The sequence below is a fragment of the Oncorhynchus keta genome, chromosome 21 (assembly GCF_023373465.1).
Source record: "Oncorhynchus keta strain PuntledgeMale-10-30-2019 chromosome 21, Oket_V2, whole genome shotgun sequence".
NCBI lineage: Eukaryota > Metazoa > Chordata > Actinopteri > Salmoniformes > Salmonidae > Oncorhynchus > Oncorhynchus keta.
In genome coordinates, this window is record NC_068441.1 from 27,714,882 (window position 1) to 27,727,102 (window position 12,221).

Consider the following 12,221-nt stretch of genomic DNA (forward strand, 5'->3'; position numbering starts at 1 on the left):
CTCTCTCCCTCCACCTCCACTCTGTCTGTACTCCTCTCTCCCTCACTGCTCTCTCCCTCCACCTCCACTCTGTCTGTACTCCTCTCTCCCTCACTGCTCTCTCCCTCCACCTCCACTCTGTCTGTACTCCTCTCTCCCTCACTGCTCTCTCCCTCCACCTCCACTCTGTCTGTACTCCTCTCTCCCTCACTGCTCTCTCCCTACATTTTCACTCTTCTCTCCCACACTACAACCTATCTACTTCTCTCTTTCCCTCACAATGCTCTATCCATACTCCTCTTTCCCTTAACACACGATCAACATGTCACTATCCTCAATCCTTTGCCACTCCCTACAATTTACACACCCCCTCTTCCTCACCCTCCCTTTTCATCATATTTGTTGTCATTTATTCCCCTAACCTCTCCATCCTCTCCTCTCAGATGCTGAGAATCTGCACTCGCTACACTCCGGAGCAGGACACAATGACCTTCTCCGACGGGCTGACCCTGAACCGGACCCAGATGCACAACGCAGGCTTTGGCCCTCTCACAGAGCTGGTGTTTGCCTTTGCTGGCCAGCTGCTGCCTCTGGAGATGGACGACACAGAAACCGGCCTCCTCAGCGCCATCTGCCTGATCTGTGGAGGTACTACTGTTTGTGTGTGCACGCACATGTCTCAATAATAACATGTGACCATTTTGGTGGCATATGCTCCTAAACATTTTGCTGTGAGACCTTGAATTTTTATTTGGGAGACCCAATGCGCCTAGATAATTGTTGTAATGATTTCGCTCTACCGTTGTTTCCGAGTGCCCTAGAGAAAAAAGCGAACACATATTCATTAGCATCATGGTTGTACCATTACTACAGCGAAAACGTCTTGTTTCTTCGCATTTTACATTCATTTGCTTACACTTTGTTCAGCCCTGTTACCTAGCTGGCTAGCTAATAACCTGGTAACTAGTAGGCCATATCTGAACAGTTGGGGACACAGAAAGAAAGTTACAGGGATAGCTTCTTCAGGAGATCAATGATGATAGCATTGAATGAGTGACTAATCTATTTCATCTACAATTTTCGATGTAATCTCAGCAGTACAATTACTCTTTTACACAATTTAGAAACATAACATTCGACAAATGACTTTGTAATTTCAATGACAGGTAATTGTATCAACATTTTAGTATTTTATAATACACATTTATTTACAGGGTTACATATTAGTTTCTAGGGAACAGTATCAGAAGCAGTTAGAATACAGTACATACACATAGGCCCAGTATAGGCTATATCTCAATTGGTGCTCGTACATTTAATGTTGTGCTCCTAACTTGTATAAGTTGGGAGCACTCGTGCTACCAATTAATATTCTGAATTTAGAGCCCTGGCTCAATATCCTAGGTACAATACACTTAGCAGACTCTTGCCTCTTCTATTTGCGTTCCTTTTTTTTCTTCTCCCTGACCCTATGTCATTGGCTGCTGACTCTTTTTATACATATCATTGGCTCTCCCCCTTCCTGACCCAGTGTGATTGGCTCTCTCCCTCAGATCGTATGGACCTGGAGGAGCCCCAGAAGGTGGACAAGCTACAGGAACCCCTCCTGGAGGCCCTGAAAATCTACGCCCGCCGCAGACGCCCCAACAAGCCTCACATGTTCCCCCGCATGCTGATGAAGGTCACCGACCTCAGGGGCATCAGCACCAAGGGTCAGTACAGATAAGGATGTAGTACACAGTACAGATATATAGCACAGCTTAGATCTTTATTCATAACACAGGCTATACTAACACAATACTGACACATAGATCAATATTCATATATAGTAGAGCCTCAGACTCCTGCATTCAATCAGTATTGATAGAGACATAGCACCACAAATAATTAACAATGAATAACTGATTGTAAGTCACTCTGGATGGCTAAATGGCTAAAGTGTCAATGTGAATGTAAACTTATGTTTATGCGTGGGTCTCTCTGTGTACTCTAGGTGCTGAGAGAGCCATCACTCTGAAGATGGAGATCCCAGGCCCCATGCCTCCTCTGATCAGGGAGATGCTGGAGAACCCAGAGGCCTTTGAGGACAGCAGCGACTCTGGGGACAGCGCCTCCGCCCCCCCTGCCATCCAAGCCATCAAGAAAGAGAGGGAGGAGAAGAGCCTCGAGGAGGAAGATGAGGATGAGGAGGACGAGTGGGGGGATGAGGAGAGGGAGAGGGGGGCGGACAGTGATGGGGAGCCCTGGGGGGAGGCTGCAGCGGCAGAAGCGGTGTCCCAGAAAGGGGAAACTGGGAGATCCCAGTGAGAGTGACATAGTGATGCACTCTGACCCATTCTGTTCACCTCCTATTCCACCACCCTCAGACAGACCAACACTCCCTGTCATATCCTTACAAGCCCACCAAGTCATCTCCACACATGAGCAGCCCATCCTATAACAAGGGTCTACTCCAAGACCTAGCTGTTACACCTGTTTACTCCAAGACCTCTGCTGTTACACCTGTTAAACTACCCCCACACCCCTATACACACACACACACACACACACACACACACACACACACACACACACACACACACACACACACACACACACACACACACACACACACACACACACACACACACACACACACACATGCACACACACACACACACACATATATATATATGAATTTCCCCTTTGCTCTAGATAGACAGTAAAGTAAAGGCTCTATGTAGTGAACCTACTCTGTCACTCCAGGGTGAAACTGGCCCTGTCTACAGGATCAGTTTCAGGAACTGTCTACAGGAACAGTTTCTTGGGGCGGCAGGTAGCCTAGTGGTTAGAGCGTTCAGCCAGTAACCGAAAGGTTGCTAGATCGAATCCCTGAGCTCACAAGGTAAAAATCTGTCGTTCTGCCCCTGAACAAGGCAGTTAACCCACTGTTCCTAGGCCGCCATTGTAAATAAGAATTTGTTCTTAAATGACTTGCCAAGTTAAATAAAGGTTAAATAAATAAAATAAAAACAGGTGAAACATGTAGTCTGGAAGAGAAGAGAGAGAAAAACAAGCACTAAATCTCAGAGTTGGGACAAGTGCCACGAGAGATCACTGTGCCAACCATAAGACTGACCATATGCTACTTTACAATGCTGTCTCCACACAAAGAGAAACACAGGAGATCCTAATCTGAATGGCAGCAGCTTTGATTGGTGGACCATATGAAATGCACTCCCCCACTTTCCTTAAGGGCTACTCAGAGTGCAAGAGCATTGACGAAACGACAACTGCAACAACCAAACTCTTATTGTGAAAACCATTCACCACCAATGCCTTTTGAGAATAGTTTTTTTACATTTTCTTTTCATTAATGTTTTTCTATTGTATGATTTTCCCCCAAATAACATTCATATTTGAACATATATTCAAGTGTGTTACTATGCATTTTTCTCTGGTATTGTTGTCTCGTTTATGCTTCAGTCATGCTCATGTTTGACGAGCAATATCAAACTAGCGATAGATTCTCAGTTTATAAGTTGAAAACTCAATTTACAAACGGGCAACTCTCTTCTGATCTTTACATCGTCTGTGCTTGTGGCTTCACTCATTGGGACAGAGCTTATTGTAGATCTCTGCTCGATGAGAAACAAAAACAAGGATTTGACCAATGGACTGGCACGTTGCAAGCTATAGTTGTGAGCTACACATATACTAAACACACAAACACACTCCTTTAACGTCTATAAAGGTGTGCAGGGTCAATTTTATACAATTTAATGCCAATGCTTTGACTCGGGGTGATTCTAGAGATGGACAAAAACTCACCAGCGTGAATGTTCAAGACTATCACAACAAGGAACTGTGGGGTAGCACCAACGGTTCGCCACTCTCCCCGTTTTCCTCATCAACAAGCCATTCTACATGGATCTGAATGTGAAAGAGAACTAATGTAGTTTCCCTTTGTTCTCAGTGGAATGCCATGCAGTCTACCAGGGGGATCAGATATCTGGGTGCGCAGAATCCAGTACATACAGTTGAGGTCAGAAGTTTACATACACCTTAGCCAAATACATTTAAACACAGTTTTTCACAATTCCTGACATTTAGTCCAAGTAACAGTTCCCTTTCTTAGGTCAGTTAGGATCATCACTTTATTTTAAGAATGTGAAATGTCAGAATAATAGTAGAGAGAATGATTTATATCGACTTTTATTTATTTCATCACATTCCAAGTGGGTCAGAAGTTTACATACACTCAATTAGTATTAAATTGTTTGACTTGGGTCAAACGTTTCGGGTAGCCTTCCATAAGCTTCCCACAATAAGTTGGGTCAATTTTGGCCCATTCCTCCTGACAGAGCTGGTGTAACTGAGTCAGGTTTGTAGGCCTCCTTGCTCGCACATGCTTTTTCAGTTCTGCCCATAAATGTTCTATAGGATTGAGGTCAGGGCTTTGTGATGGCCACTCCAATACGTTGACTTTGTTGTCCTCAAGTCATTTTGCCACAACTTTGGAAGTATGCTTGGGGTCATTGTCCATTTGGAAGACCCATTTGCGACCAATCTTTAACTTCCTGACTGATGTCTTGAGATGTTGCTTCAATATATCCACATAATTTTCCTTCCTCATGTAGCCATCTATTTTGGGAAGTGCACCAGTCCCTCCTGCAGCAAAGCACCCACACAACATGATGCTGCCACCCCCGTGGTTGGGATGGTGTTCTTTGGCTTGCAAGACTCCCCCTTTTTCCTCCAAACATGACGATGTTCATTATGGCCAAACAGTTCTATTTTTGTTTCATCAGACCAGAGGACATTTCTCCAAAGAGTATGATCTTTGTCCCCATGTGCAGTTGCAAACCATAGTCTCGCTTTTTTATTGCGGTTTTGGAGCAGTGGCTTCTTCCTTGCTGAGCGGCCTTTCAGGTTATGTCGATATAGGACTCGTTTTACTGTGGATATAGATACTTTTGTACCTGTTTCCTCCAGCATCTTCACAGGGTCCTTTGCTGTTGTTCTGGGATTCATTTGCACTTTTCGCACCAAAGTACGTTCATCTCTAGGAGACAGAAAGCGTCTCCTTCCTGAGCAGTATGACGGCTGCGTGGTCCCATGGTGTTTATTCTAGTGTACTATTGTTTGTACAGATGAACGTGGTACCTACAGGCTTTTGGAAATTGTTCCCAAGGATAAACCAGATTTATGGAGGTCTACAATTTTTTCTGAGGTATATTTCTTTTGATTTTCCGATGATGTCAAACAAAGAGGCACTGAGTTTGAAGGTAGGCCTTGAAATACATCCACAGGTACAACTCCAATTGACTGAAATGATGTCAATTAGCCCATCAGAAGCTTCTGAAGCCATGACATAATTTTCATACATTTTTCATGCTGTTTAAGGCAGAGTCAACTTAGTGTATGTAAACTTCTGACCCACTGGAATTGTGACACTGAATTATAAGTGAAATGATCTGTCTGTAAACAATTGTTGGAAAAATGACTTGTGTCATGCACAAAGTAGATGTCCTAACCGACTTGCCAGAACTATAGTTTGTTAACAAGACATTTGTGGAGTGGTTGAAAAACGAGTTTTAATGACTCCAACCTAACTTCCGACTTCAACTGTAGCTGACATCTGTGATTCTGAAACTAGCCGTCTGCTCCCAGCCATAGCCGCGGGAAGTAGGTATGCTGAGGGTGCTGCAGCACCCCCTGAAAAATCATCACAACTCCTCCACCTCCAATCATCTTCCCACAGCTATGCTCCCAGCCCCAAGCCATGGCTGAGGTAGTGTGTTGATAACAGTACAGCACATTGAAAGTAAGCCATAATTACTAGTGTTATGAGTCAGAATACATGGACTAGATCACTAACACAGGACCAGTTCAGTCTTAGGTCCATTCATTCAATTCAAAAACTCATGTATAGGCCATATTTACACATATAATTGATGTCAATGAAGTCTCACCCTCATACAGTGATGATCTCGTAGATGAATAAGCAATATTGGAATTATATGCAAAGCCATGAATCAGGAAATGAATGTGTCTGCGGTATGTAGATGTATTTGTGTGTCAGTGTGTGTGTGCACCCACATGTGTCTCTCTCTGTGTGTTTCTTGCTACTTGTGTAACATAATTGAGTGTTTTTTGCTTGTTCTACCATAGAATAGATGAGATACTATTTTGGAAACTGTCTACATACATGAACTGGGTTCTAGGACTTTTAGTCCCTAGTTCTGTCCAATAACATTCACAGAACCGTATGGTTGATTTCATTACTCCAGTCATTTTTCTTAATTATGTTTTTTTACTTTTATGCTTTACAGATTCATTTGAAATTTAGATAAGTTAGTCCTTTTAGAATGACTGCATTTAATTATCAAAAAGTCCACAAGTGAGATATTCCTCCCAGTTCCTCTATAAACATATCTTCTTGCCCCAATGATGACTGTGCACAATCTGATTTTAATAAAGGAGCAGGGTATTTATGCTCATAATGTCTCAAACTCCACATCTACAGTGTATTCAGATTCCACACTGTCGGCACCGTGCCGTTGTCTCTTAGCTATGGCCAACAGGCACAGCAGTGTGTGGACTTGTAAAAGTCTGTGGTTGTAAAGCATTAACATGGACCTCAGGCTGAGTAAGACTTCCAGGGTAAGGAATGGATTTGGAGTTAATCCCCAGTGTGCATTGAGACCATTAGTTATTCTGAAAGAGTGATTTACACCTTCATGTCAGCAGCCACTGCACAGACCTACTCAGTACTCAGCCAGGACTTCTTGGAGTAGGGGGTGAATTTGCCTATATAGTCACACCCTGATGCATAAACCTCAACCCTCACTGCAGCACAGTTCACATCTGATATCTGATAGCTTTAAAACAAAATACAGATTTAGTGTGTGTAGGCTATTTATTTCGGTGTGTGTGCGTGTGTGGCCTCAGAATGCTACAGAGGACCCTGTCACTAGCTAGGTTTCCATCCAATTGGCAACAGATTTCCATGTGAATATTCTAAAATCCGCATAAAAACTATATGCACATTTTCCAACCAGAGATGTGTTTCCATCAAATTGACTTGCAAATAACAGTCTGTGCGCACATAAAAATAACTTGCGCAGATACATTTCCATGTACCGAATCAGAAATACAAGGTAAATGGGTTTCCATCGCATTTTCAACTCTACTGATGGCTTTGTAACAATACATCACGTGCGCCCTATCAAATCAAATTTTATTTGTCACATTTGTCACATACACGTGTTTTGCAGATGTTATTGCAGGAGTAGCGAAATGCAAACAGCTCGCAGATAAAGTGCGGGTATACGCTACCTACATGATAAAGTGCGGGTATACGCTACCTACATGATAAAGTGCGGGTATAGGCTACCTACATGATAAAGTGCGGGTATAGGCTACCTACATGATAAAGTGCGGGTGTAGGCTACCTACATGATAAAGTGCGGGTATAGGCTACCTACATGATAAAGTGCGGGTATAGGCTACCTACATGATAAAGTGCGGGTATAGGCTACCTACATGATAAAGTGCGGGTGTAGGCTACCTACATGATAAAGTGCGGGTATACGCTACCTACATGATAAAGTGCGGGTATACGCTACCTACATGATAAAGTGCGGGTATACGCTACCTACATGATAAAGTGCGGGTGTAGGCTACCTACATGATAAAGTGCGGGTGTAGGCTACCTACATGATAAAGTGCGGGTATAGGCTACCTACATGATAAAGTGCGGGTGTAGGCTACCTACATGATAAAGTGCGGGTATAGGCTACCTACATGATAAAGTGCGGGTGTAGGCTACCTACATGATAAAGTGCGGGTGTAGGCTACCTACATGATAAAGTGCGGGTATAGGCTACCTACATGATAAAGTGCGGGTGTAGGCTACCTACATGATAAAGTGCGGGTATAGGCTACCTACATGATAAAGTGCGGGTGTAGGCTACCTACATGATAAAGTGCGGGTATAGGCTACCTACATGATAAAGTGCGGGTATAGGCTACCTACATGATAAAGTGCGGGTGTAGGCTACCTACATGATAAAGTGCGGGTATAGGCTACCTACATGATAAAGTGCGGGTATAGGCTACCTACATGATAAAGTGCGGGTATAGGCTACCTACATGATAAAGTGCGGGTATAGGCTACCTACATGATAAAGTGCGGGTATAGGCTACCTACATGATAAAGTGCGGGTATACGCTACCTACATGATAAAATACGCTACCTACATGATAAAGTGCGGGTATAGGCTACCTACATGATAAAGTGCGGGTATAGGCTACCTACATGATAAAGTGCGGGTGTAGGCTACCTACATGATAAAGTGCGGGTATAGGCTACCTACATGATAAAGTGCGGGTATAGGCTACCTACATGATAAAGTGCGGGTATAGGCTACCTACATGATAAAGTGCGGGTGTAGGCTACCTACATGATAAAGTGCGGGTATAGGCTACCTACATGATAAAGTGCGGGTGTAGGCTACCTACATGATAAAGTGCGGGTATAGGCTACCTACATGATAAAGTGCGGGTATAGGCTACCTACATGATAAAGTGCGGGTGTAGGCTACCTACATGATAAAGTGCGGGTATAGGCTACCTACATGATAAAGTGCGGGTGTAGGCTACCTACATGATAAAGTGCGGGTATAGGCTACCTACATGATAAAGTGCGGGTATAGGCTACCTACATGATAAAGTGCGGGTGTAGGCTACCTACATGATAAAGTGCGGGTATAGGCTACCTACATGATAAAGTGCGGGTGTAGGCTACCTACATGATAAAGTGCGGGTATAGGCTACCTACATGATAAAGTGCGGGTATAGGCTACCTACATGATAAAGTGCGGGTATAGGCTACCTACATGATAAAGTGCGGGTGTAGGCTACCTACATGATAAAGTGCGGGTATAGGCTACCTACATGATAAAGTGCGGGTATAGGCTACCTACATGATAAAGTGCGGGTATAGGCTACCTACATGATAAAGTGCGGGTGTAGGCTACCTACATGATAAAGTGCGGGTATAGGCTACCTACATGATAAAGTGCGGGTATAGGCTACCTACATGATAAAGTGCGGGTGTAGGCTACCTACATGATAAAGTGCGGGTATAGGCTACCTACATGATAAAGTGCGGGTATAGGCTACCTACATGATAAAGTGCGGGTATAGGCTACCTACATGATAAAGTGCGGGTGTAGGCTACCTACATGATAAAGTGCGGGTGTAGGCTACCTACATGATAAAGTGCGGGTATAGGCTACCTACATGATAAAGTGCGGGTGTAGGCTACCTACATGATAAAGTGCGGGTATAGGCTACCTACATGATAAAGTGCGGGTGTAGGCTACCTACATGATAAAGTGCGGGTATAGGCTACCTACATGATAAAGTGCGGGTATAGGCTACCTACATGATAAAGTGCGGGTATAGGCTACCTACATGATAAAGTGCGGGTATAGGCTACCTACATGATAAAGTGCGGGTGTAGGCTACCTACATGATAAAGTGCGGGTATAGGCTACCTACATGATAAAGTGCGGGTATAGGCTACCTACATGATAAAGTGCGGGTGTAGGCTACCTACATGATAAAGTGCGGGTATAGGCTACCTACATGATAAAGTGCGGGTGTAGGCTACCTACATGATAAAGTGCGGGTATAGGCTACCTACATGATAAAGTGCGGGTATAGGCTACCTACATGATAAAGTGCGGGTGTAGGCTACCTACATGATAAAGTGCGGGTGTAGGCTACCTACATGATAAAGTGCGGGTGTAGGCTACCTACATGATAAAGTGCGGGTATAGGCTACCTACATGATAAAGTGCGGGTGTAGGCTACCTACATGATAAAGTGCGGGTGTAGGCTACCTACATGATAAAGTGCGGGTGTAGGCTACCTACATGATAAAGTGCGGGTGTAGGCTACCTACATGATAAAGTGCGGGTGTAGGCTACCTACATGATAAAGTGCGGGTATAGGCTACCTACATGATAAAGTGCGGGTGTAGGCTACCTACATGATAAAGTGCGGGTATAGGCTACCTACATGATAAAGTGCGGGTGTAGGCTACCTACATGATAAAGTGCGGGTATAGGCTACCTACATGATAAAGTGCGGGTATAGGCTACCTACATGATAAAGTGCGGGTATAGGCTACCTACATGATAAAGTGCGGGTGTAGGCTACCTACATGATAAAGTGCGGGTATAGGCTACCTACATGATAAAGTGCGGGTGTAGGCTACCTACATGATAAAGTGCGGGTATAGGCTACCTACATGATAAAGTGCGGGTATAGGCTACCTACATGATAAAGTGCGGGTATAGGCTATCTACATGATAAAGTGCGGGTATAGGCTACCTACATGATAAAGTGCGGGTATAGGCTACCTACATGATAAAGTGCGGGTGTAGGCTACCTACATGATAAAGTGCGGGTATAGGCTACCTACATGATAAAGTGCGGGTATAGGCTACCTACATGATAAAGTGCGGGTGTAGGCTACCTACATGATAAAGTGCGGGTATAGGCTACCTACATGATAAAGTGCGGGTATAGGCTACCTACATGATAAAGTGCGGGTGTAGGCTACCTACATGATAAAGTGCGGGTATAAGCTACCTACATGATAAAGTGCGGGTATAGGCTACCTACATGATAAAGTGCGGGTGTAGGCTACCTACATGATAAAGTGCGGGTATAGGCTACCTACATGATAAAGTGCGGGTATAGGCTACCTACAAGATAAAGTGCGGGTGTAGGCTACCTACATGATAAAGTGCGGGTATAGGCTACCTACATGATAAAGTGCGGGTGTAGGCTACCTACATGATAAAGTGCGGGTATAGGCTACCTACATGATAAAGTGCGGGTATAGGCTACCTACATGATAAAGTGCGGGTGTAGGCTACCTACATGATAAAGTGCGGGTGTAGGCTACCTACATGATAAAGTGCGGGTGTAGGCTACCTACATGATAAAGTGCGGGTATAGGCTACCTACATGATAAAGTGCGGGTGTAGGCTACCTACATGATAAAGTGCGGGTGTAGGCTACCTACATGATAAAGTGCGGGTGTAGGCTACCTACATGATAAAGTGCGGGTGTAGGCTACCTACATGATAAAGTGCGGGTGTAGGCTACCTACATGATAAAGTGCGGGTATAGGCTACCTACATGATAAAGTGCGGGTATAGGCTACCTACATGATACAAGCGGTATTCTTTTTATTTGTCAAATCGTCATGACGATCATCATGTCACCAGAATAAGACCCTGGATATTTATTGGAAAGCAGCATCAAACTCATCAGCGTGCACTTTCACCACCCTGTGAAGTTCACCATCATTTATTTACTGCTTTACCGAGTCGCATGAATCAAAGTTAATATATCAATATTTGGTCATGAAGGCGTTTCCACCGCGCTTCCACCTTGTCTAGCATATTTTGTTTTGTCAACATTTGGATAGTTTACCGACAAATGTGCTGTTTCTATCAGTTCTGTTTGACCATTAGTTTTTTCCGACATGTACTGATTTAAGTATTTGTTCATTGTTTCCTTGTTATATAGTCAATGTTTTGTTTGAAGCTAAACGGATGTAGCAAAGAACCACGGTGTTTGTGCATTTAGCAAGCACGATCAATATATATGAAAAATATAGGGCATATATTTTGGACAAAATGTTTTCAAGACAGCTGATATACAGTAGTGATTGTTTGCTGGCAATGATAACCGAAAATAGATTGACCAAAGAAAAACAATTGCACCAGTGTTATCATTCAGGAAGAATTTCAATTAGGACAATTATTTGAAATGTGTGTGCTATTGTATTTTTGTTCCAAGCTTTCCAGCTTGTAATATTATCGATAAGCTCCAACTTTTTAATGCTTGAGGATTGTTGGGTATTTTATGAGTAAAATAATTGCTTTTGAGAATGTACTATACTTGTCTTCATTTTCTTCATTTTCTTATTTGTTGGTGTTCATAACTATAATATAACTTTAATTTTTCAATTGAATTTGTAAAAACAATATGACTTTTTTGTACTCTAAATTCAGGGATTTCAAAATCTGTCTGTGATTTGTATTTCTGTTTGTGTAAAAACATGAAATCCCCAGTTTTGTTTGTATGCTCTTGTGAGATGAAATATACTGATAGTTTGTTTTTCTGTTGTTCCATATTGGCTGTCCCTTATCAAAGTTTCTCGAAACAACGCT

The 12,221-nt window shown here is 43.3% G+C and overlaps 1 protein-coding gene and 1 long non-coding RNA gene across 36 annotated transcripts in view; one reads left to right on the forward strand and one right to left on the reverse strand.

The window, feature by feature from the left end:
* Positions 1–6,464, forward strand: part of LOC118400349 (retinoic acid receptor gamma-A-like) — a 76,807-nt gene extending 70,343 nt beyond the window's left edge. For both annotated transcript variants that reach the window (XM_035797076.2, XM_052473635.1), the window contains 3 exons: positions 423–627; positions 1,533–1,691; positions 1,973–6,464. In XM_035797076.2, the coding sequence (XP_035652969.2) occupies positions 423–627; positions 1,533–1,691; positions 1,973–2,286 (678 nt within the window). In that variant the 3' untranslated portion in view covers positions 2,287–6,464. The remainder of the gene's footprint in view (positions 1–422; positions 628–1,532; positions 1,692–1,972) is intronic.
* A 136-nt stretch (positions 6,465–6,600) lies between these two features.
* On the reverse strand, positions 6,601–11,142 carry LOC127910325 (uncharacterized). Of its 34 annotated transcripts, none has more exons than XR_008074353.1 (6): positions 10,772–11,142; positions 10,366–10,539; positions 8,307–10,307; positions 7,764–8,198; positions 7,590–7,647; positions 6,601–7,531 (listed from the first exon to the last, which is right to left on the reverse strand). It is a non-coding gene; the product is annotated as an uncharacterized LOC127910325 (long non-coding RNA). The 34 variants fall into 34 exon arrangements; XR_008074350.1 differs by having other exon boundaries at positions 6,601–7,415; positions 7,503–7,531; positions 7,590–8,198; XR_008074376.1 differs by having other exon boundaries at positions 6,601–7,618; positions 8,112–8,198.
* Between the last annotated feature and the right edge of the window lie 1,079 nt (positions 11,143–12,221).